The 25,419-nt window shown below is 44.3% G+C and overlaps 1 protein-coding gene across 1 annotated transcript in view; it reads right to left on the bottom strand.

Annotated features, from left to right (window-relative positions):
• The window catches only part of LOC144768685 (uncharacterized), a 9,047,330-nt gene that overhangs the window by 7,669,886 nt on the left and 1,352,025 nt on the right, over nt 1–25,419 (bottom strand). Inside the window, exon 6 of the mRNA XM_078652515.1 lies at nt 16,240–16,266. Coding sequence (XP_078508641.1) covers nt 16,240–16,266 — 27 coding nt within the window. The remainder of the gene's footprint in view (nt 1–16,239; nt 16,267–25,419) is intronic.

Raw genomic sequence — 25,419 nt, 5'->3', positions numbered from 1 at the left:
ATCAATGGCCAGAGGTCTGGCCTTCATGTCTCACTGCAGAGCCCGCATATGTCAGCAGGCATGTGCCATCAGCAGGATGCAGGGGGCCATGTGAACCAACAGCCTCAGAGTCAGTCTCACCGAAATCTAGGACAGAGGCTGCAACATTTGAATAATAGCCTGAATATTCTGGACTTGTCACTCCGAAGGATAGGCCCGAAACTGCACTGTGTCCAGACAGCTCATATGAAAAGGAGCGTGTGAGAGAGAGTTAGGTGCAACTTCAGCATGTTGACAATGAGCCCCATTGAGTGCAGGAAGTTCATTGCATTCTGAAGGTGGATGACAACTGCCTGGAGCCAACCCGTCCTCAATAGCAGTCATCGAGGTAGGAGAAGACTGAAATCCCCAACCTCCGTAGATGGGCTGCCACCATCCCCTTCCCTTTGATGAACACCTAGGGGACACTGACAAGGCCAAAGACAAACACAGCAAACTTGAAAATTCTCTTGGCCCACTGTAAACCGCAGTTAGTGTCTGTGGGCTGGCAGGAAAGGGAGGTGGTAATATGCATAAGTCCAACGCTACCATCCAGTCTCCCAGGTCTAGGGCAGACAAAACCTGAGCGACAGTATTTTGAACTTGTCCTTTTCAAGATGATGTTAAGAAGGTGCAGATCCAGAATAGGATGAAGCCCTCCATTCTTTTTGAACCAGAAAGAAGCAGGAATGACAATGATGACCTACTTCTGATGCAGGCATCCCATCTATAGCTCCCTTGGCCCAGAGTGCCTGCACTTCTTGATCGAGCAAGGAGAGATGATTCTCCGTCAGCTGATCGTAAGTGGGTGGCATGGGTGGTGGGATTCTCACAAAGGCGAAGGAGTATCCAATTTGGACTATCTGCAGTATCCAACAGCCTGATGAGATTTACCACTAGTGGGGGAGGTGATGGCCTCCTACTGGATGGCCATGATGGTCTGAGGACGGACTAAAGAGGCTGTAAGGCAGTGGTTATCTCGAGTGTGGTAGGCTCACTCGACCACTGGCCACCTGTCCCACGTGATCTCTGGGATCCACGTCCTTGCCCACTAAAAAGCTGGGAAGCCTGCTGGATGTGATGGCTGGTAGGGTATTGGGGAGGCCGGAGACTCCTTCCCTGGCCACAAAAGGTGTAAAAGTCAGATTGGGATTGACGAGGGGTCACAGACATGCCCAAGGACCTGGCCATTGTCCTGTTGTCCTTGAAGTGCTCTAGCATTGAATCCGCATTGTCTCCAAAAAGGCAAGAGCCGTCAAAGGGCATGTCCATGAGAGAAGCCTTGAGATCCCCTAAAATACATATGTTCTCTGCAAGGTATGGTGATGCAAGGCCACCGACAAGGAAATCGCTCTGCCCAGCGAGTCGGGAATGTCAAGTCCAGAGTAGATGGTGAACTTAGCCACATCCCTTCCATTGGTAACAGCCTAAGAAAGAATGGCACAGGCCTCCCCCAGGACCAAAGGTAACACTTGCGCTAACAAATCCCATAGGATAAGGGAATAACATCCCAAATGGCATGCGGTGTTCACTGACTTCAGTCACAGGCTGGTGGAAGACCGAAGATGCCCAGCCTCTTGGATTTCAAATCTGGTGTTGTTGGTAGGGAACACACCAGTGTGGGTACGGCAAGAGGAGGCTTGGACCACCAAGCTCTATGGGGTGAGGTGCTGGGTAAGGAAACTGGAATACCTAGGATCAAGGCGATGGTGGCTGGCAATCGTCCTATTCACATGAGTCCCTCCTTGCACCAGGCCACAAGTAGGACATCCATAAGGGCTTAATTGAATGGGAGTAATGGTTCTGAAGGGGTGACCCCCGGCTGAAGCACCTCTGTCAAGACATTAGTCTTGACTGCCACTGAGAATAGGTTAAGGGCCAGGACCTCAGCCTTGGGCACCACCATTGCGAGGCTCTCTCCTTTGTAGTCACAGTAGGAGGTACAATAAGGCCAGAGTCAGTTAGTTGAGGTTTCCACCCCACTGACCTCACCCAGTTCCTCATACCAGTTGTCTTGCTCCTTAACTTGCTTATCTTCATAAGGGTCCATAGACCTCTCCCAAACATTTCCATCACTAGGCCTATACATCAAATAAGGCACTGGCTCTACTCCAGAAAGAATATCCATGGTCGGCGCTGGACGTTGCGTCGAATGACACCCACCTGGCTCCGCATCGAAGTCTGGAATAATGAGGGGGCGGTACCACCTAGGGTGTTGGCCTCACCGAAACTGGAGCGGGAGCCGAGGAAGGTCCCGGTCCAGCCGTTCGCTTGGCTTGAATCCAGTGAGGATACCTGGGCCCGACTGGTGCCGAGGGTGAACCAGCTGGCGTGGTCCCAGTAGGGGCCTCTTCTGCGCCAGTTAAGCCCGAAGGTGCTCCAGAGGGGCAAGGCCACCCAAAGATTAGGCACATGGCCTCATAAAATTCTTTTAATTGGGCGGGGAAGCTCAGAGCGGACCCAGGAACTGGTCGTGATGACTTGCAGGGCCTGGAGAGATTACGCTCCCTCGTCTCGTCGGACGACTTTGAAGGACACAATGAAGTTGAAGAGCATTTGAGCTTTTTTGAGTCTTGTGTTTGGGGGACTCCCCCGACTTCCCTAATGGCTTTAAATGCAACGCTGAATTTTGAGAGGGGCTTTGCGAACTCTGCTTGGACCTCCCACGCTAACAGGAACCTTGAGCGCCGCGGAGTCAACTGACTTTGAGCGGTTAGGAGCTTGAAGGGTGACTCCTTCAGCACCTTGGGGTGCATGGTGCAGCAGTCCCCACACGCCTTGGAGTCGTGTCCTGGCTCGAGGCACCACAAGCATACCAAGTGAGGGTCTGTCATCAACATTTGCCTATGCCACATGGTTGAAACCCGCTGGTACCTTTGGTGACATCCTCAAACTAGTGTTGTAATTCTATCTAGGACCCTAATTCAATATTCCTGATTTATGCCCTTGTGTGTTTATAATAAATAATATCCTTATAAAGGCATAAGAATAATATCCATGTTTAGTAACAACCCATGCAATCCAAATACAGCATGGCTACTCCCCAAGACTCCTAGAAAGTACAAGGCGTTCTTTAAACAAACCAAGCCTCCAGCAGCCCGGGAAATCCCCCTGCTCTTGGTTTGATTTGCACAAGAACTCCTAGAGTCAGAAAGAACTGTTAGTTCTTGGTGACGTCTTATGTCCAACCTTACATCAAACCCGGCACCTTTCAGGTATAAATATACCAACGTGGCCTTAAGCAAACACACGGTGGTTTGGAGCAGAGCGGCTATCTACTTGCCCGAGAGCCCAGCTGATGCGAGAGCCCATGGACGCCGCCCCTCCCTTTTGACGCACTGAGAGAAAAGCTGTCTTTTCTCCAGCCGAGAAATCCAGCTCCGGTTTTTTCAGCCGCCCTTGCGGGTTGCTGGGATATCGAGTCCTGAGAAAGAGATACCAGACCTCCTGCTTTCTATTACCCAGGTACGGAGCTGACTAAACCCTTAAAGAGAATTCTTGATTCAGATCCTTGGCAAAACCAACTTAACTTAAACTGCTACTTACTTACTCCTTCCCACGTATTAGGCTTAGGTCAGGTACACCGGGGTAGGCGTATTTAGAAGCACCAGTTGAGTACGTTAGTCAATGTATATATGTATGTATATATTTTATCCATTTTAAAGTATCATATGGCTAAGAAACCATATCAATGCTTTTACAGTATTATTTCATAATACTCCTTTTACTGTACGCACTTTACTTTATACTAAGTATTGCAATTGTGGCAATTCATTTCTCTTGCATGAGGAAGAAGACTGCTCAATAAATAACACCTTTTATTGAAAACGCCCATCTCTTTATTCTCTGCACTCTGGTGAAACTAAGTATGCACGATTGACTGAGTAAAATAGCCGTCTATTGTTTTCACACGACTCTAGAGATACACTCTTATTCTGAGGGAGCAAAGTTGTCATGTTTTATGATTTTCAGAAGCTAATCCCTTCTTGTCTATCCAGGGAAGTTAAACTCCTCCTGGTTTATTCGATAAAGTTTCTAGTGACCTCTGAGCTAGCTGGCAAAACTAATTAAGTCTAATATAGTCAGTAGAGACCTAGTCGACCTCGGTCCTACGTCTACACTGCTGTTTATATTATTCCAATGCGCAGAGCCTATTGGGAATATAGGAACTACACTACATGGCGCCCAACGTTTGATAAAGCGATAATCTAACGCAAGACATTAGAGTAACTCAGTCGTGCTTTTTCACACAGACCGTTTTTCCCGTAAATACTCCAAAAGACGTCTGGAGTGGGTAAAAGGTTAAAATCCGCCGGAACGTAGTAGGAAGAGAATCCTATGTAAAGTTTTGGTTTAGTCAACGTTGAAGGATACAGTGTTCCAAAATATTGTGCACCTAATCTTTGTTTCCCTTGAAACTTGATCTGCAACAAAAAACTTTCTGTTAGTACAAATGACGGTAAGTGAAGACGAAAGGGAGGCAGCTAGAATAGCAGCTCAACTCCTAGCGGATGACACAAGTCTCCGAGAAAATGACCCGAATGCTATAATCATTCCGGTAAATGTAAGGAAAACTATAACTATTAAACTTATAGAAAATGGACTGACACCAAGAGGTGGTACAGTCATATTCGTGGTAGAGGCGCATGAATATCGGCAGACAGAGGTATTCTACTCATGGATAAACTTTCCTGCAGCAAACGCTGTAACACACGAATTCCACTATTACAAAATAGAGGAACCTCCGGATGAATACACTCCTTTCGAGGAGGTTGAAATCCCATTAAATTACCAAGAGCACCTGCTCTGGTTTAAAGGCGCCCTAAAACATAAAAATCACATCACCAGGCTCGGTCCACTAGGTAGACCAGGAGCCACGTGGCCGGTTCTAGCCACCTACACACTACACCCCGACATTGAAACAATGACAGACCGGGAACTTTTAGCTCAACTAAAAATACTAATTAAAATACATAGACAATTGGTCCAATATGTAATGCGGACATCAACAGTCCAACCAGCGATTAACATTCCACAGCTGACCCCTCATCAGGGGAACACAAACAAGATTACACCACAGAATATACAAATATGTCTTGGTAAAGTACCTACAAAACGGGAACAAATTCCATTCTGGTTAGCTCAGAAAATCACTCAAATAGAGGCAGTTTTTCCTGATACTACACCTACTGAAAAACACAGAATTCTGACTATCTGTCTTCCAATGGGGATCGCACCACATGTGGAGGGCTGTGACACTTGGGGCACAGTCTTTGCTTCCATTTACACAAAAACACATGGTGTTCCATCTATGGCGGTTATACCTGATGTACTAAGACAGATTCAAAATGAATACGGTCCAGAACCTGCTTTAACTCTGGGTATGAAATTACTGAAAGACTTCAAGCAGGTCTCGGCTCTATTGTTAGCCAACATAAAAGGAGAAGCAGCATCTGTGGCGATCCGCCAGAAATTGAAAAAAACGATATAGCATAACAACCTTTTGAACTTACCAGAATCATAGAAAAATCCTATGAAGAACTAGGTAGAGATAGTTTGGGTGGGAAACCAGTAAAACCCCAACTACTCGAAAATCCTGAAAAGACATTTATTAAAAATAATCTAAATACTCCGAAAAAGAGTTGGGATGGTAATAAACAATCCACTCCCAAAGAAAAAAGATTCCAGTCCAGAGGAAGGTCTCCTCAACGAAGAGATAGATCTCCAGAACGAGGTGACAAGTCTCCCCAGAGGGAGCCCTCTGAGAAAAGATACAACCTTAGAGATAGGGATAAATTGAGAAAGCCTGATAGATATCAAGATATTGATACACGTCCCTCTCGATCTTTTCAGACTTCCTCACAGAAATCGGAAAGAAGAGGACGGTCAGAACACAAGGAAGAGCACGTCAAGTCCAAAGACAAGGAACCTGCTCATCAAAGTAAAAAATTACAATTTCCAAGAAAGAAGGTAGCCAGTATTAAAATAATTAAACATGCAGAGGATACTGAGGACACAACTGAAAAACGGAGAGTGGGCCCAGACAATGCTAGACAGCGCAGCAGAAGTGACCATAGCTCGCAAGATCTTGATGAATCTTCTGGAGACAGTGGACACGAATGAATACATTCAGGTGGAAACTGCAGATACCAGAGTTAGCAAACCTCATAAAATATACGAGATAACATTGCGTATAGAGGGGGACAAGACTAGGAAAGTAAGGGGTCTCTTTTGGGATAATCTTTCGAAAGGCTATGACATCCTTTTAGCTGAGAAAGACTGGCCACCAGAGTTTGTCAGGGAGTGCCCTCATGGCGAAGAAATGATTATGCCTGCCTTCTCAAATCATATTTCAATTCATAAAAAATCCTTATATGCAAGAAAATGGGCAGTTGACCAAGCTCCTGCATTATATAAAAATCATGTAGGATGGGATGAGGACTCTCCTCCTCACAAAATCCAGTTAAAATGTCAACCCACTGCACAAAGGCAGTACCCAATTAAACAACAAGCTAAAAATCAGGTCAGGGAGATCTTAGATCAACTTGAATACCAAGGGGTGATTGAAACATGCACCTCACAAATGAACAATCCTCTGTTTCCTGTCTCCAAGCCAGAGGATTCATATTGTCTAGTTTTGGACTACAGACACCTTAACTCATGTTGCAAAACATTTGCAGTACAAAACTCACACAGTGCAGCACTAATGAATAACATCGTGCGCAAAAAATACAATACGACATTAGACATCTCTAATGGATTCTTTTGTCAAAACATTGCACCTGAGAGCAGGTATTTGACCGCGTTCTCAATAATGGGGTCGCAAAAACACTTCTGTCGACTCCCACAGGGATTCAAGTATAGCCCAGGATTATTCTCAGCAAGAGTAACAGAGTTACTACAAATATATGATGACGAGGCATTATCCTATGTCGACGACATCTATCTAACAGATGATGACCTGGATACTCACTTGAAAAGAGTGAACACCCTAAGACTTGGGTTCGCAGCTGAGGGTTACAAATTCAACTTTAAAAAGTCACGAATTGCCCATCTAACTGTCCTATTTTTAGGATATGAATTATCAAGTGAAGGCAAGAGCCTAGCAGACAACTTCCTTGAGAAGTGCGCTGTACTCCAAGCACCAAAAACGCTGAAGAACTTACAATCAATACTAGGTTTCCTGAATTTCGGAAGAACATACATTCTAAATTATGCAGAGAGGGTTAAACCTCTCTATGAATTAATAAAACCTGATTTCAAACCAATCAATTGGACTCAGAAACACACAGAAATTTTAAGATCATTGCAAACAGACATGTCGCGAAAACATACGCAACCTTGTAATCAGAGTCATCCCAGGAAGATGCGGATTCACGTACCTGACATCTAATGAGGGAGAAACGGTACCTATAGCTTACAAATCACACTTGTACACACAAGCTGAAATGAAATTCAGTTCTACTGAAAAAATTCTAACTGCGGTTCAGACTGCTGTAGCAAAAGAAAGAGCCCTAGCACAAGGTAAACGAATAATAATCGTTACCCCAGTACCTACCCTAGAAGCACTAACAAAAGCAAGCATTCCAAATGCTAAAGCACTACATCCAAGATGGATACAATGGGTTAATTCTCTTGCTGCAACAGACGTAGTATACAAATTTGATCCTAATTTAAAAACACAAGAATTTCTACAATATGAATACGAATGTCCTCTGCCAACCGAAATCCTGCCTGTAGAACATTACGGCTGTATAATATATACAGACGGATCAGCACAACCCGCAGTTGGGGGTAAACAAACTTACAGTGCTGCGTGCGCGATTGTTAAAGGTCATTGGCACGAAGGAAAATTTAGACCATTGGTCACTAAAACGCAATCTCTAGGAGATTGTACAGCTCAGCGAGCTGAACTACTAGCATTTAAGATGGTGCTTGAAAATACCGATCACGAATTCCCCACACTAATAGTGTGCGATTCATATTACTGCGTTCAGTCTTACAATGAATACTTGCAGAACTGGGTTCAAAACGGTTTCAAAGATGCAAAAGGTGGCACAATCAAGCATAAAACGCTTTGTGAACAAGTAGTTCTTTTACAGAAAGAACTACAAAAGACTCACGTGATCCATACACTGAGTCATCAATGTGATGGCGTTCACGCTGCGGGGAATTCATTGGCTGATGAGGCCGCGAAGGCAGCTGTGCAAACGGCTTCCGTAGCTGCTATCACCCGATCAAAAACAAAAATAGACAGCGATATAATGCAAGCTGTCAGTGCTACGGTAAAAGATGATATAAAATCGCTCCCGAAAGGCTTTCCAGTAAAGTACTCATACATAACTGATGCGAATAATGTTCCATTTGCTCGAATCCCTAGAGTGGGGGATAGGGCAATTCCAAACATGGAACACAGGTTAGGACTAATTACAGCGGCACACGAAGGGCTGGCTTGTGCACATGCTGGTGTTTCCGCCACAATATCGTTATTAAAACAGAGATATTGGTGGCCGCGCATGAGAAAACAAACTAGGAACTATGTTCTCGAATGTGAAATATGCCAAAGAATGAAAGTATCAACAGTGAAACGACCAGCACAGACGCCCCTTCTAATCTCAGATAAACCATTAGCATGTGTTTACCTAGACCACTGTGGTCCCTTACAAAGGGATGGCAACTATAAATATATCCTGATCGCAGTGGATTCCTACACGAGATTCATTTGGATGTGGCCCCAGCGCTCGGCTGACGACAGAACTGTTATAAAAGATTTGCAAGTCTTTATCGGCACATATGCAATTGGCATGCTACATTCTGACCAGGGTCCTGCTTTTAGCTCTCGAGCTTATAAGGATGCCATGAGCAGCATGGGCATTGCATTGCGGTACTCTTGTCCATTCCATCCTGAGGGAACTGCGGTAGTGGAAAGAAAAACCGGGACATAAAGCAATCTATAACGGCGAGGGTATTAGGTTTGGGTGATGGGTGGGTCCAACATTTAACAAGTGTCCAACGTAGTCTTAATAATCTGCCAAGAAATTCTCTAAGAGGTCTCAGTCCGTACAAACTATTGTTCGGTACTAAGATGCATATCCAGGACCTTGATAGTCAAACTTCAGTGGTAGAAGAAAAATGCTTTGATATCAAAGACCGTTTGGCTGTTTTACAGGACTTTAACGAAACAAGACGAAACCTGAGCAACATAAAGTTAAAACAACAGCCAACAGCCACTGAAGAAAAACCACCTGTCCCAGCAAGACCTGTCTGGATTCCAAAGATTGGGATCTGGTCAGAGAGAAGATTGCGGTAAAGAAGGAATTTGGGCCTTCTTACAAAAAAGCAGTACCTGTCTCAGCTGTCAGCGGAACAAGATCAGTTGTACTACCGCCCCTTGCTGGTAAAAAGGAGAATCGAGTTGTATCCATCGACCTGGTAAAACCACAATCATGTGGCCAATAATAAGTAGTAGGCCCAGTGGACTCCCAAGAAATAGCAGAACACCAAAATTTGCTACAATACAAGAGGTTCAAACTGAGAGACTAATCACATTCGATAAACCTGCAGTGAATAAAAAAGGACTATGCAACAAAGCCATAGAACTTGTGCCTCTTGAAACCCAAATTGCAACAGTTCGTCAAGAAACACCAGTCTACAACGATGTAGCCTCAGACTATGCTAATGAAACAAAGAAAAATCCAAAAGCAAATGAAAATCCGGAAGCAATTCCAACAATTGACAGAACTGCATCTGGCTACTTCATCAATTTCGATGACTTTTCTGAAGATCCAAGCGAACCTGAAGAAACGCCAGCAACAAAAACTTTCAAAGAAACAGTAACTGAACTCTTTCATCAACTCAAAGAAACCTATCTGATTTCTCCATGGATTGAATTTTGGATTGTGTTAGGTGTACTTTTCCTCCTGCTTTGGCTCATCATGGTTCTTTGTTTGGGAAAATTCATTGAAGGAAAATACAGTACAATGGACACCGCAAGTCAAAACATCGACTTGTTCCTAAAGCCTCACAAGTTATCTCACATCGAGAAAAGAGAACTATCATCAGTGAACGTCACAGCCAATCCAATACCCGGTGGGGTAGCATGGGACAGAACTGATTTTGACATTTAAGCCCGATTGAGCTCTTGAAATATCCACATCAGTTTAAGATTTCATTAAGTGACTTTGTAAAACCAAATACTTTTTCTGATGATTGGGACTTTGAAAATATAAATAATATGATGTCAGATATAGTAATGTCAGCAAAATTCACAGAACATGATAATTTACAGGGTTCATCAAATTATGAAGAAATGTATTGCTATAATCACTTTGGTCATCACTATTTGCATAACTCTGCCCAGCCTAGAACTGTTTTTAGTTATAATCAATGGGAACATTGTGCAACTCCACCTAAAAGCAGCTCGAAAATATTCTATGAGAAATGTCCATACTTCTCAGGGTTTAACACAAGTGATGCAGAAACGTTTAATTTTAAAATGTTAAATAAGACAGGAATGAAAACAATGCTGACAAATACTAAATTGATCTATTCTGAAACATTTTATGAAAAAATGATTACATTTGGTTTTGAATTCTGGAAAACCAACATTGAAACAAAAACCATCTGGGGTACAAAAGAATGGCAGGTCCAAGGTTTAGAAGCATTGTTTAGAGCCTGCATGATTCCAGAACAAATAATATTCTTGAATGACACCATTCAACAGACAACCTGTCTTGGCCTAGCCAAAATTAAAGACTTAAACAAACCGTCTATTCCAAAGCCCATACCTGATAGTAATAGCACTACTGATATGGAGATAGACGTATCCCATATTTTATACCAAAACAGAACACATCCTGATTGGAAAAAATGGTTGATCTGGCCCACAGACACAAATAACTGTCAAGATAGATTCCTGAACAAAATACAGGGGTTCAGAATGACCAGGCCAGACCCAAGATACTCCCAGAGACAACATCCAGGGATAGTTACAACATACAGTGTAGGGAACCTATGCCTCGAATGGGTACAAAAATCCAAACTTGCAGAAATTAAGCAACACTTGACTTTACTTAAAGACGGTGCTGACTTGCGTGATTTCATTCTGGGACCACGCAAACAGCGCCAAAAACGTTTCATAGCGGCCAGTATATAAGCTGCGTACAACGAAGCTTGGAAAGTAATGCAAATTCAAACAGCAGAAAAAATATGAGAAATTGATCGTATTAATTTGGAAAATCACTTTCTGTTGTGGACAATGGGTTAATGACTCTGTCCTCCAGAATATATTCACTGGACAGTATCGTATCATCTGCTATTGATATAATAGAGCAGGACTTACTAATGTTACAACATGGTCAGTCCCAATTACGTTCTATTGTACAGCTTGGCTGGACGTTGCAAAATCTGCGTTCAGGCTACGTACCATGGCGTTTAATCAACACAACGTCATTATTCTCTATCTTAAACCTTACTGATAAACAAATCAGTTTGGCACAAAAAGGAGCAGACTATCCGATTCTGAGCATTGAAAAACTTGAGAGATTACCATTGACAATGTCAGAAAGACCTGTTATTGAATGGATAATACACAGAATATTCACAATTCCGATAACAACTTTCCAGTTTAAATATTGCCAAGAATATATACCAGCGGGCCAGTATGAAAGGTTGGGTAAAGGGTACATCAAGTCAACATGGAAATTACCTTATACACACAAATGTTACAGTGAAAAGAAAAAGGATGTATTTCTTAGTGATAAAAATTGTAAAAGATCACTAAGCGGTACACTCCTGTGTCAAGGCATTAACCTGCATGAAGCCTGCGAAGGGTCTTCAAATAACCTTTCCTGTCACCTGCAAGGTACTCCTGCAACACAGATAGAGCCATTCTTTAGACAACTTTCTAACGGGAGCAATATTCTAATAAATGACCACAGCTGTTGTGGGCATGGTGCCAGGGAAAGCCTATCTCGTAAGCGTGAGTTCCATGGTCACTTGCTGTATGCAAGTATTGTATCCAAACAGCACTCCAGATATGGAGGCGGCAATATGGCCTCGTTTGAATATCTCTTCTATTCGAATTGATACTTTAAGCAGAATGAAGTCTATTCTTTTACAGACAACTGTGACTTTGACCTCGTCCAAGGAAACGTATGATCTGCAAGTCGCAAGGACAACGGCAGAGATACATACCCTTTTATCAACAAATTGCCCCGCGCATTTCGTAGAAATGCTAAGCCAAATCCTAAACATGTCAGATACCAGTGGCATCGCACATGTATTTAAGACAATTTTTTCGGGACTGTTAACACCCTTTGAAACAGTTCTGGGCATCTTCCCCAATTTTGTCCATTCTGTCTTTGGCGGCCTACCTCTACTTTTGGGACTCGTCGCAGGAATTTTATTTTTGATCCTTCTGCTCCGATATGGCAAGCCAAGTCGCAGACAAGACTCCAGCAACGATGGAAGAAACGATCCTAGCTATACGCTATCGGGACCGCATAACTAAAGTCCTCGGATTAGCCCGGCTAAGAGATCTGAATATGACCTGGTTTCTTTCATTCAGACCTATCTGGCAAAATTGCATCTTACCTGTGCTTCGATGTATGCTATGCGGAGAAGAATGCGTGTTGGACCTCTGTCTTACACTACCATCAGCAGTACCAATGGATACAGATACCTTGCTAAGTCCTGTAACGGCTCATGCATCGTGTTGTCCCCAGCGGCTACCTATGCTGAAGACGGAATTCGTTGAGACTTCACCACTACGAGTATGTGGTGATGGAGTGCGAGATGAGAGCAGCATCACACAGGTACGACCTTCAGTGAGCATTGCTGATCGTGACATCGATGATAGCAATCATTCTCACGACTGCACTGTTGCAGCATTTTCAAACTTGGTTGAACTTTCACCTGATGCTGTAGACCAATTTTTTGCGAGTCTGTCTGAAATGATGTTCTCCCCTGAACAGAAAGAATAACTTTTAAAGCAACGAGCACACAGCCTTCCCTGAACTCTGAATTCGGCCTTCAGCTTTAATAAACAAAAGCTACTGAAAACACTTGGAACTATTTTTTCCCCTTGAGAGCGACATTATTTTTCTTTCACTTCCAAAATATTTACCTTTTTCTGTCACATGTCCTCTGCTTAAAGTAGAACTATTCTTAGAGAACAGAGCTTCTATTTTAGGAACTCTAAAGACAATGTTTTACCTCAGCCTCTAGCACATGTACAGCATTTGTATAAATATGTGATGGAATGGTCTCGACCTTCTTTTCTGTATTCAGAGCCATTTCATGTGTAAATGTTCGCAATTCAATCAGCTGATAGATATATGCATTTTTTACAGAATGATACCAGTGCTTGAAAAACGTACAGTACCAATACTCATTTTCGTGTATTTTACAATTTCCATTTCAAATGCGAATTATGTATTTTGGGGTGGATTGGAAAACACATGCACCATTATATGTTTACTATTGCTTAGTTTTAAGTAATGAGGGACATTAGATCGTGCACTGGTTGTTGTAATTCTATCTAGGACCCTAATTCGATATTCCTGATTTATGCCCTTGTGTGGTTATAATAAATAATATCCTTATAAAGGCATAAGAATCATATCCATGTTTAGTAACAACCCATGCAATCCAAATACAGCATGGCTACTCCCCTAGACTCCTAGAAAGTACAACGCGTTCTTTAAACAAACCAAGCCTCCAGCAGCCCGGGAAATTCCCCTGCTCTCGTTTTGATTTGCACAAGAACTCCTAGAGTCAGAAAGAACTGTTAGTTCTTGGTGACGTCTTATGTCCAACCTTACGTCAAACCCGGCACCTTTCAGGTATAAATATACCAACGTTGCCTTAAGCAAACACATGGTGGTTTGGAGCAGAGCGGCTATCTACTTGCTCGAGAGCCCAGCTGATGCGAGAGCCCACGGACGCCGCCCCTCCCTTTTGACGCACTGAGAGAAACACTGTCTTTTCCCCAGCCGAGAAATCCAGCTCCGGTGTTTTCAGCCGCCCTTGCGGGTTGCTGGGATATCGAGTCCTGAGAAAGAGATACCAGACCTCCTGCTTTCTATTACCCAGGTACGGAGCTGACTAACCCCTTAAAGAGAATTCTTGATTCAGATCCTTGGCAAAACCAACTTAACTTAAACTGCTACTTATTTACTCCTTCCCACGTATTAGGCTTAGGTCAGATACACCGGGGTAGGCGTATTTAGAAGCACCAGTTGAGTACGTTAGTCAATGTATATATGTATGTATATATTTTATCCATTTTAAAGTATCATATGGCTAAGAAACCATATCAATGCTTTTACAGTATTATTTCATAATAGTCCTTTTACTGTACGCACTTTACTTTATACTAAGTATTGCAATTGTGGCAATTCATTTCTCTTGCATGAGGAAGAAGACTGCTCAATAAATAACACCTTTTATTGAAAACGCCCGTCTCTCTTTTCTCTGCACTCTGGTGAAACTAAGTATGCACGATTGACTGAGTAAAATAGCCTTCTATTGTTTTCACACGACTCTAGAGATACACTCTTATTCTGAGGGAGCAAAGTTGTCATGTTTTATGGTTGTCAGAAGCTAATCCCTTCTTGTCTATCCAGGGAAGTTTAACTCCTCCTTGTTTATTCGAGAAAGTTTCTAGTGACCTCTGAGCTAGCTGGCAGAACTAATTAAGTCTAATATAGTCAGTAGAGACCTAGTCGACCTCAGTCCTACATCTACACTGCTGTTTATATTATTCCAATGCGCAGAGCCTATTGGGAATATAGGAACTACACTACACTAGGAGATGAAAATCTCAAAAGGAATCAGGAAAAAGTTAAAAAAGACCACTCAAAAAACAACTTGGGGTAGTTTAGACAGGATCCGCACTATCTGACGTGGAAAGGAAAGAACTGATGTCAGCGTGACTAGGTGGAACCTTGATAGGTACAATGCATGTCACTTCCAACACGTACAATGGTAACGCTTAGCTTAAAGACGCTAGTGCATAGGTTAACTGCTTGTAAATCTTTCGAATCCAGTCGGATGCATGGGGATATTCTAAGGTAAGGAATCTGCAGCTGGAGGTCTAGCAGATATGTACTGCAATGCAGAACAAGCAACTTTGTTTTGGTACATTTCATTACACAGCCATGTAAGACTGTGCAAATTACCTATTGCGTGGATTTCTAAATATTACTGAAGCATTTGTGTTGTCCTTGTGTCGCCTTGCATGATGCAAGGATAACATAAAAGCTTGATAAGTCTGCCTCTGGGCAAGAATCTAGCGAAAAATAGGTTTAGCATGAGAGAATCCCAGCAAACTCTATTCTTTGCATACTTTTCCAGAAAAAGAATATGCTTACATCATTCATGGAAAGCTTTGTGTCCCCTTGAGATCATGCTATCACCAATTGAAGCAGGTTACAAAGTTCTGAACTACTTAAGTGAATCTTTGTACAGCCTTTAGGTGCTTACTGCTATGTAGACGAGAACTGTTTCTTTAAGAGACCTTTGGGCAGCAGTAGGGGGAGAGATGAGGAAAACGAAGGCCCAAAGCGATAGAGAGCATTAAAACAAAAGAAAACAGATCACTTCAATGGAACTTATATCAAAACACCAGAATAAACTATTACCTAGCTGTTTAGAAACAAAGCACCACATAACTTCTCAAAATATAATGACATAGACCACTACACTAGAATTTAGAAATCCAGAACATTCGCCAGACTACAGATATATTTAGCGCTGTACAGGAAAAAGGATTTAGAACAGTGAAATCCAAATGCAGCTATACACAACACGGCACAGGAATGTTAAGCAATACTGTACAACATAAGAATATAGATCATAGCATAGCAAAATAGTACTGTAGAGTACAGCACATAATTAATAGGAATGGTTTGTATGAATGTAAAGCACTCCATTGGAATATGGGAATATATATATATATTACCTTGCACCATAATACACAATACAGTAATGGAGCAAAGAAGAGCATTGGAGTGGAAAATTGGGATTTGGAGAGTTCCATTGGAAAATAATGTTGCCTTTAATATGTGCTGATTGTGTAATGCATCAGTAAGGAGACCTCTGACTTTATTACATAAACACATATCTGCTGAACAAGGCCATGATGAACTCGGAGATCTACCACCAAATGGGGATTAAAGAATTTCCATGAACATGCCACATAAAAGGTAGAATTCTTACCAGACTGAGCAGAGTATCCCAACATTCCTGAAAAAAAAAATAGGTTTTCTTTTTCTTTTTTTGGTGTTTTTTTTAAGTTTAAAAAAATCTTTATTGTTGTAATCATGGTACAGCACATAAGTTACATTTAGTAGTCAGCAAATACTCGGGGCTAAATCTTAATTACAACATATTTGAACTTCTGTTGTACTTATTATGCCAGTTACAAACAGTAAACTTCCTCCCCGCCCCGCCCTTGAAACATCACAATTCAACCAGTCAAATCATCATTTACGTCCTGAATTATAGGAAATGGCTTCACCTAAGACTAGACTCCCATCTTTAGGAGTCCATCTGTTAGCAAGTCCGTGTACATAGTTCTTGAGCAAGCTGGGCAACAGCACATCTATGCATTTAGGGGTGACAGGCCTTTTTCCCATCCCACTCTGAGCCTTTCACCCCTTCCGAGCCCACCATCTTCAAGGCTCTAGAACCTAAGTCATTTCCAGCGACGGTAAAGGACCTTCATCCGTCTCTCCCTCCATCTGCTCCTCGTTTCCCCCTCCTCATCTTGGCCCCCCTTTGACTCCTGCACCAAGAGATATGCATTAAGGGCCCCCAAATATCTTTCGGTCTCGATTTCAGGGGTAAAAGTTCAGCATAATAATTCAATTGCCCCTGCCAGGTGGATAAGTCCTGTATCCAGTCTTTGAATTTAGGGGCATGGCCTCTCCCCCACCTACAGGCCACACTGCGTTTCACCAGAAGCAGGCTTAGAGCTAGATATTTTTTATGAACTGTGATAACTTCCTGAATGCAACCCAACAGTGCTATCAGGGGGGACGGTTGCACATGTGTCCCTATCATTTGTGAAATTCCTTCAAACACTTGCACCCAATAGTCTCACACCTGTGGACACTGCCACGCCAAATGTAAAAAATCAGCTATCTTACCACCACACCTAGCACATTTATCATCTTCCCACAAATGAAACTTATGTAACTTAACGGGAGTGTGATATGGTCGGTGTAGAAATTTATAGCGGATGAGTTTTAGTCTACTACTAGCTGTGGCTGTCTCCATCTGCATGCAACTAAATTCCCATTGTTCATCTGTCAGGGTGACCTCCATATCCTTATCCCATTCCGCCCGAGCAAGCGGAGGTCGGGAAGGTGGCGCAGTCTGTGTGTGTCTACACAGCAAGGACGTGACATGCTTGGGGGCTTCAGGCTATAATAATGCATAAAAAGGGGGCAGGACAGTCGGCTCTGTGGGGAATTTCGGGGTAGCAGCTTTAATGCTTTGCCGGAGTCTTACGTACATGAATAGATCCATATAGGAAGGAGAATGTGTCCCAAAGAATTGCTATCTGGCGCGAAACTGCCCTCCAACATAGAGATCACCCACGTGGTGTAATAAGAGACATTCTAGCATTCTTCTACATAACCCCTCACTTGGTAGTCTAGGGGAGTACATCATTGGAGCCTCCAGTCTGCTAGCAATCCGTTGCCAAGCGGCAAAAGTGCAGTACACCGTCGACGGATCTCTTTCCTGCTCCTTCACTGCTATTAATAGGTAGCCAGAGGGGGATGTCAGGGCCATGTAGCCGTCCTCAATTGCTAAATGTGGCATGAAAGGTGGCAGATGATACCAATAGATTGCAAAGTGTGCAGGGGCACAATAAAAAGTTAGGAACCTCAAACCCTCCCTGATGATATGGCAGCATTAATGTGGCCAGATTTAGACGTGCCTGTTTACCTCCCCATATGAGCCGCGTGAGTTGTGTTTTAAAGAAGAACCTCCTGGGATGATAAGGTATGTTGATAAATAGATAAAGAAGTTTTGGCAAGATGACCCTATTGATGAGAGATATTCTGCCTGCCATCAAGAACGGCAGTTGCACCCACCTAGTTATACTATCCGTTATTTTGTCTATAACAGTCCCATAGTTTGTACGCATGAGTGCGTCTCTGTCCCGAGTTATGTATATGCCTAAATATTTGATTTCGTCATTCTTCCATACCAGGGGATAGTCCAATTGGAATGAGGTGGTGTTGTCCATTAGTGTGAAAGATGCAGACATAGTCCAGTTTATTTGTATCCCAGAGATGGCACCGAATTTAGTTATTTACCGCAGGACCGGGTTGAGGTTTCCTGGGGTTTCTTTATATATAAAGTCATGTTGTCTGCATAGAGGGAAATTAGCAACTGAAGAGATGGGTATGCTAGCGCTCTGCCTTATGATGCTGCCTTATCCTTGCGGCCAAAGGCTCAATTGCCAGGGCAAATAGGATTGGCGACAGGGGGCAGCCCTGCCTTGTGCCCCTGGATATACCAAAACTGCTTGATCTAGCTCCATTCAGCAACACCGTAGCTATCCGTTGCTTATATAGCAGCTGTACCCAATTCAGAAAAACCGGGGGCATCCCCATGTATCCCAAGGTGCCCATGAGGTAATCCCACTCCATCGAATCAAATGCTTTAGTAGCATCAAGGAATACTGCCACCGCTGAGCTATTCGGGTCTATGTCCTGCATGACTGCCAGGAGGGTTCTATGATTATGTGACGTGGCTCTGTTTGGAATGAACCCGCTTGGTCCGGCAACGCCAATCGTTCCATCAGGAGGCTAGGCCAATTGGACAGGACCTTAGCAAGTATTTTAGTGTCGCAATTCAATAATGACAAGGAGCGATAGAATTCACAGTATAAAGGGGACTTATCGGGTTTTAATAGGGAGACTATCTGGGCCTCTCGCATGGTTTTCGGTAGGCATCCCTCCTCCCCCGCTTCACAAAATGCCCCTTTCAGGATAGGAGCTAGTTGTTTCACATAAGCTTTATAAAATTCATTGGGTAAGCCATCCGACCCTGGCACGTGTCCTGACTTCATGTGCATGATTGCCTCTGTAATTTCATCGACCTCTAATTCCAGACTTAAAAATGTGCGCTGTGTTTCCCCAAGCCAGGCCAATGCCGTGTCCTCATAGTACTGAGGGAGATCAAGCGGAATCCCTCTTTGGGAGGTGTACAAGGAATTATAGTATTCCACGAATGTTTGCAATTGGTCCGGTAAGTTTCTATGTTTCCGACCTTGTGAGTCCTGTACCTCCGCAACATAGTTGGAGAACTTGGGCAGGTGCACTGCACTGTGTTCGCCAGCACCTTCCCCGGCCGATCACCATCCCCGTATGTTCTCGCCCTGTGGTACTTCTCTCGGAATTTACATTCTCTTTCAGCAGTGTTCTCATATTCAGTCATTTTTTCCCACAGTTTGGCTCTGGTCACATTCTCATTTGCCCCAGTATTGAGTTCCCCTTCAAGAGCCTTGATGTCCCTTTCTAAACCCCCCAGTTCTCTTCTAATGTCTTTGAGTAGGTCTACTCCCTTAGAAAGGCACCAACCTCTTGCCGTGACCTTGAATGCCTCCGATACAGTTGTGAGGCTGGACACCAATGTTAGATAACACTCAAAAAAATCCTGGACCTCCTGTTCAATCTCAGTTCTGAAGACTGCATCATGCAAGTGCAGGCGGTTCAGACGACAGCTAGCATAGGAGGATTGGTCCACCGGGGTCTGCATGACTACCAACACTGGGGAATGATCTGAGAGCGTTCGGGCCAGGTGGGTCACTGTATCCAGCCAGTGCACCATGCCCACTGATACGATCAAATAGTCCCCACCCCAGATGCAGTAAGTGGTGCCTATCGCCTGGATATTGCTCCACAGCCGGTGTAGGGTATGTGGGTCATCAGTGTTGGGGCCATAATAGGTAGCAATCGTCACATCCCTTGCATCAAGCCTTCCGCAAATGAGGCATACCTTCCATTTGAGTCAATCTCCGACCCTCCCAATTCGAATCTAACACCTCGTTTAATGAGAATGGCTACTCCCCTAGAGTATCCAGAGTATGATGAGAAACATCAGTGCGATGCCCGTAAATGCCGGACAAAGGGTATTTATATCTCAGAGTAGCACCTGGGCGCTCTGCCTAAAGTGGACACAATATTTATTAGGGCTATCTTAGTGTCTGTGGTGCACCAGGCAAGCGGAGAAGACCCTCTAACAGCTCATCAGTATGTCAGACTAAACCAACATACGAAAACAATAGATACAGAAATGCCTTATGCACACACAAGCGATATCTCTTACAGTCGTGTCTATGTTCAAAACACAGTTCTAATAAGCCAAAGTCAACAAAAAACAATCAAATTTCTCAGCACAGTTTCGCTGTAGTTTCAATGGTTTAATGGTTCCACAACCAGCCGATACGTGTTTCGTCGCGTTAGGAAAAGTGTGTCCGCGACTCTTCAGGGCTGCGCTATAATTTGCGAAAGAAAAAAGGTCGCTCCACCGGTGATAATTCCGACCCGGTGGGGCCCGTGACCAAGTGTGAGTAATTTCTTGATGAAGGTTGCCATGCAGAAGTTGTGCTCCTGCGTATCAGTTCAGAGTTCAATGTCACTCTGCCGGTAAACGGTGCATCCGCGACTCTGAGTAGAGATCGCACTCAAAATGTGTTTTTCTGGGGAATGTGCCTGGGAAGAGTTTCTAGCAATCCAACTGGAGCAGATAACTACCAGAGGGTGCGTGTTTTCGTAAACATGTAGCGTTTGCCGACTTTAGTTCTCCCGGGTAGCCGTGTTCCAAGTGGTGGACCAGTGCGATGCCCATCTCGTGGCAAACGGGGATTTGGTCTCTGGGTTGAGGTGAGTTTCTTGCAATAGGGCAATGCTAATGTGCTGCCTATCCAGATACCCTATTACCTGCCTTTTGTTCCTTGGGTTATTCAAGCCACGGACATTCCATGTTAATATGTTCAATGTACTATTCTGATGGGCCATGTTTGCCATTTCTCCACATCCTGTAAAACATGTTAAATTTAGGACTTTATCATTTGTGCACTGAGTGTGATGTAACTTGTTCGGGCCAGGACCCCCTCCCACTCTGACATCCCGAACTTGTCGAGCATGTGTACCCTTCCCAACCTTAAGAACCTTTAGATCTAACAATCACTAAGTCTCTGTATGAAGAACAATGTAAAGGGGGAATCGTCCTCTTGGGATAGTCACTACGGGCCCATGTCTTACCCACTCTCCTCCACTATTTCACCCACCTGTCACCTGGCCGCCAGCAGGCGATCAGTTACAATGGGATGGAGGCAAGTGACCGGGCGGGTCCATAAGCAAAGTGATGCTTGATGAAAGTCAATACTGGAGCGTACAAGTTCGTAGTGGGAAGCGTGGTAAGGGCAAACACATTTTTGCTGATTAAAGTCTCTAACGTCAGTCCGGATCCAACAGCGGCGAATGAGATCTGGAGCGCCGACGGGCCACCGCCTCCCTGGAGGACGGTCGGCGGCAATGTTTGAGGTAATCCTCCACTTGTTGTGGGTTCTGGAAGCAGTGTTGCTTCCCTTGATGTGTGATACGCAGCTTTGCAGGATACATCATTGCATATGGGAACTCCTGCGCCTGAAGTTTTTTCTTCACTGCTGCCAACTTGCGCTGTGCCTCCTGCAAGTTTTGTGTAAAATCCGGAAAGAATGCTAAAGTGGTGTTCTCGTAGAGGACCTACTTTTTCTCCCGGGGTGGGCGCAGAACAGCATTTCGATCACAATAATTAAAAAAAAAGAAACAATCACTGGGCGCGGAGGCGCTCCGGGAGGCGGGCACGTAGTTAGGGATCTGTGTGCCCTCTCTACCGTAAGGTGCGTAGAGAAGGAATCTCTCCCGAACAGCTCAACAATAAGCTTTTCAATGAAGTCTTCCATGCAACCTGCATTGGTCGTTTCAGCCAGACCCAGGATTCAAATGTTGTTCCTTCTTGAGCGAGCTTCCAAATCCTCGTTTTTATCTGCAATTATTTTAAGAAGCTTGTCCATTTGTGAGACATGGTCTTTACTAGCCGTGGCCCCATCCTCAAGCTCAGATATTCTGGTTACTGTCTCCTTGAGTCGTTGATCGTGCTGATCTAATTTGTGCACCACAGAGTCCAGTCTCGCGTTCATTGTGTCCATTTTTGCATCTATGGATGTCAGGCTATGCTTCATGCTGAGTAGTAGTATCTTCCAGTCTTCCGCTTGATTTTCCGCCGCATCGGAGTCCACTTGCTCTACTGCGCCAGTTCTGGGCGCCCTTCGTGCCTCAATCAGTATTTTTGTTTGTTTTGTATTGGTGCGCCCCATGTTGCATGCTCTCTACGTGCTATGCCTCACCGGACTATGCATGTTGTTTCTCGCTGTCCACAGTTCTACGTTATGAGGTGGTCGCCTCTGGCACCATCCTCTCAGATCATCCAATTCTGCATAAAATGGGCTACGCTGCAAGCATCAGAGGGCTCACCTGTGGCAATTGCTGGAGCTCACAATGACCCCGCCCAGTCTCGAGGGGCCGAGAGTATTGCCGAGGCAGTGTTTTTGACACAAGACTCAGTTTTCATAGGTCTGCCCCGACCTTGGCGAGCGTCTAAGATGGCGGCCTTTCCGTGCTGCGATGCGGGGAACTGTGTTGCGCTTTTCTTGACGAGGCATCTTCCTTCCAGGCCATCCAGTACTGCTTAAAATGGGCTATGCCGCAAGCATCAGAGGCTACCTCTGTGGCAAATCTTATAACTCCCAATGTCCGTACCAAGTCACAAGGGGCCAAGGTTATTGCCGAGGCAGCAGTTTTCTGCGCCCGACTCAGTTCTCATATGTGTCCCCCGACCTTGGCAAGCGTCTAAGACGGCGGCCTTTCCTTTTTACTGTGCGGAAGATTGTGTTGGGCTTTTCTCGGTGAGGGCTAGGCAGCGGCGTGTTGTGTGTGACCGCAGTGTGTTTTTCAACTGTCTCCCAGAAGGTTTTCTTTGTTACATGCATATACATACATATACAGGCAGCCAGGTCTCCGACGCGCCTCCACCCTGCCGTTGCGCTCAGTCGGGCTCGCGGTTGCCTCTCAGTTCTGCCTTCAGCCCTCGCAGCGTTGTCTGACACACTTCGCTCACCTTCTCCGGAGCAGCTCACCTCATTGTATTAGGTAGTATGCTCTCTCGCTTTTCCCTCCGCCGCTACGGCTCCCGCCTCGCGTCCTCTGCACCTTCAGTCACACGTAGTGCAGGCCTGCGAGCTCCTGCTCATCCATGGACTTGCCTGGTATCCGCAGCCGTCTCCCAGCTCCAGGCGCCACACTCAGCTTGCGGCGCGGGTCTTCCAATGGCCTCGGTTATTCAGCTTTGGCGTCAGCGGCAGCGCAGCTTCACCGCATGAATCGGCAACGCTTCCGATCTCTGAAGAGACGTGTTTTGGGCAGTTTCTACATCACAGGATGGGGTTTATGTATATTTTTCCGCCCGGATCGGCGGGAGCCTTACTGGTGCGCGGCCATCTTAGTCGCGCGACACCTAGCTCCCCCCCAAAAAACAATAGTTACAAGAGTAAGAAGAAGTATTTATTTAACATGAAAGCAGTTGTGCAGGGTAAGATGGCTGATTCTGCAAAGTAGCAACAAGAAAGCGCTACAACATGGGAACAGAGATCATTGTACTAAATCCAGAGCACTGCGAGAACATATATACATTTAAAGCATTGAAAAGAAATACGAAAATGCAAAGCACGGTATTGTGCTAATGCTTACAGAATGATGGAATTAATAACAATGGGAAGCTACCGCTGCCTTTAAATATAAAGCAGTTCACTAGCAACTGCAGTGGATAATTTGTTTTGGTGGTTGAAGGAAGTGGGCACAAGGACACATTTTTGATAACTATGCCTCATTTTCCATCATCACTGTATGACCCAGTGCAAGAGAGAGGAAAACACAAAACTGAGAAACATAAGAAGAGAAAGATCGGAAAATTGTGTATAGAAAGACAGAAAAACTGTCACAAAGGGAGAAAGCATTGGTGAAAAAAAACCTCCAAGTGTGAGATGAAGAGATTGGAAGAGGTGGATAAATCAAATTTAGACAACCTAAGTATTTGTTAACAGTGTATTCGGTGACAATGAATGGGCACATGGGCATAGCTTAGTCAGTAAGAGTCTGAGAATGTTAATCTCAAAATTTCAAACTAAAAAAGCAGTGGGCAGCAGGGGAAATGGGTGAGGTGACGTTAATGTTTAAGATGGACTGATCCCATGAGAAGCAGGGTCAGTACTGATTTGAATTAGATGGGCCTCTGTGGCCGATTTAGAGTTTTTGTATAGGTGCTCCACTACAATTGGGATGGAGAACCCTGTCCACTAAACTTAAGGTCCGCCCATCCAATTGTGTCGGGTTGACTGAAGCTTTATGCTACAGTAAAATGTCCTCTGATGGCCTGATGGAGTAGGTGCCGTTGAAGGTAATCCATCTGACCATTGGCACTATTTAAAGTGGACAGTCAGATGGCATTTTTATTCAAGAATTACATGGCCTAGCAATTCTGACTGGACTGTTTCATTGGAGCTGGGTGAAGACTGATTTGCATATGACTGGTTACAAACTGAATGGCAATGTAAGCAAAATAACAAATACTTGGGATGCTACCTCGAGGGATTGCCAGGGATTAGAGAAATTGCTAGCTTTCCTCCCAGTACCTTTTGTTTGTTTCATGCAAGCCCTAAGTGCCAATGGTATGTCAAAATGTGAGTTACTTGCTCCCTGAGACACTGGAACCAAGCTATACCCATCTGATGAGCCCTACATAGGGCAAAACCAGTATTTGGCTGTTTGTGGTCCAGTTCAGGGAGGACTTGGCCTAGCAGTTCAGACTGGGCTGTTCTTATTGGAGCAGGGTCAAGATTGATTTGCATATGGCTGGGTAAAAATTGAAATGGCATGGCAAGCAAAAGAGCAATGGGTTGGGATGCTACTTCAGGTATTGCCAGTGGTTAGAGAAATTGCACACATTCATCCCATTACCTTTTGTTTGTTTGATGTAAGCCATAAGTGGCAAGGGTATGCCATGACATGAGTCCTGTGCTCACTTTTGCCACTGGAACCAAGCTATACCAGACTGATTATTTCTAATAACGGCTAATCAGCCTTGGGTGCTTGTTTTCCAGTTCCGGATTGGCCTGGCAGTTCGGGCTGGACTGTGCCTGTTGGAGCATGGCCAAGGCTGATTTGCATATGGCTGGGTCCAAACTGAAAAGACATTGTTGTGAATCTATCTAGGACCCTAATTAAATATCCCCGATTCATGCCCTTATGTGGTTATAATAAAACATATCCTTATAAAGGA

This window comes from Lissotriton helveticus, chromosome 7, assembly GCF_964261635.1.
Source record: "Lissotriton helveticus chromosome 7, aLisHel1.1, whole genome shotgun sequence".
Classification (NCBI taxonomy): Eukaryota; Metazoa; Chordata; class Amphibia; order Caudata; family Salamandridae; genus Lissotriton; species Lissotriton helveticus.
Note: the sequence above shows the minus strand (reverse complement) of the source record. Positions and strands in the feature narration are given on the sequence as shown.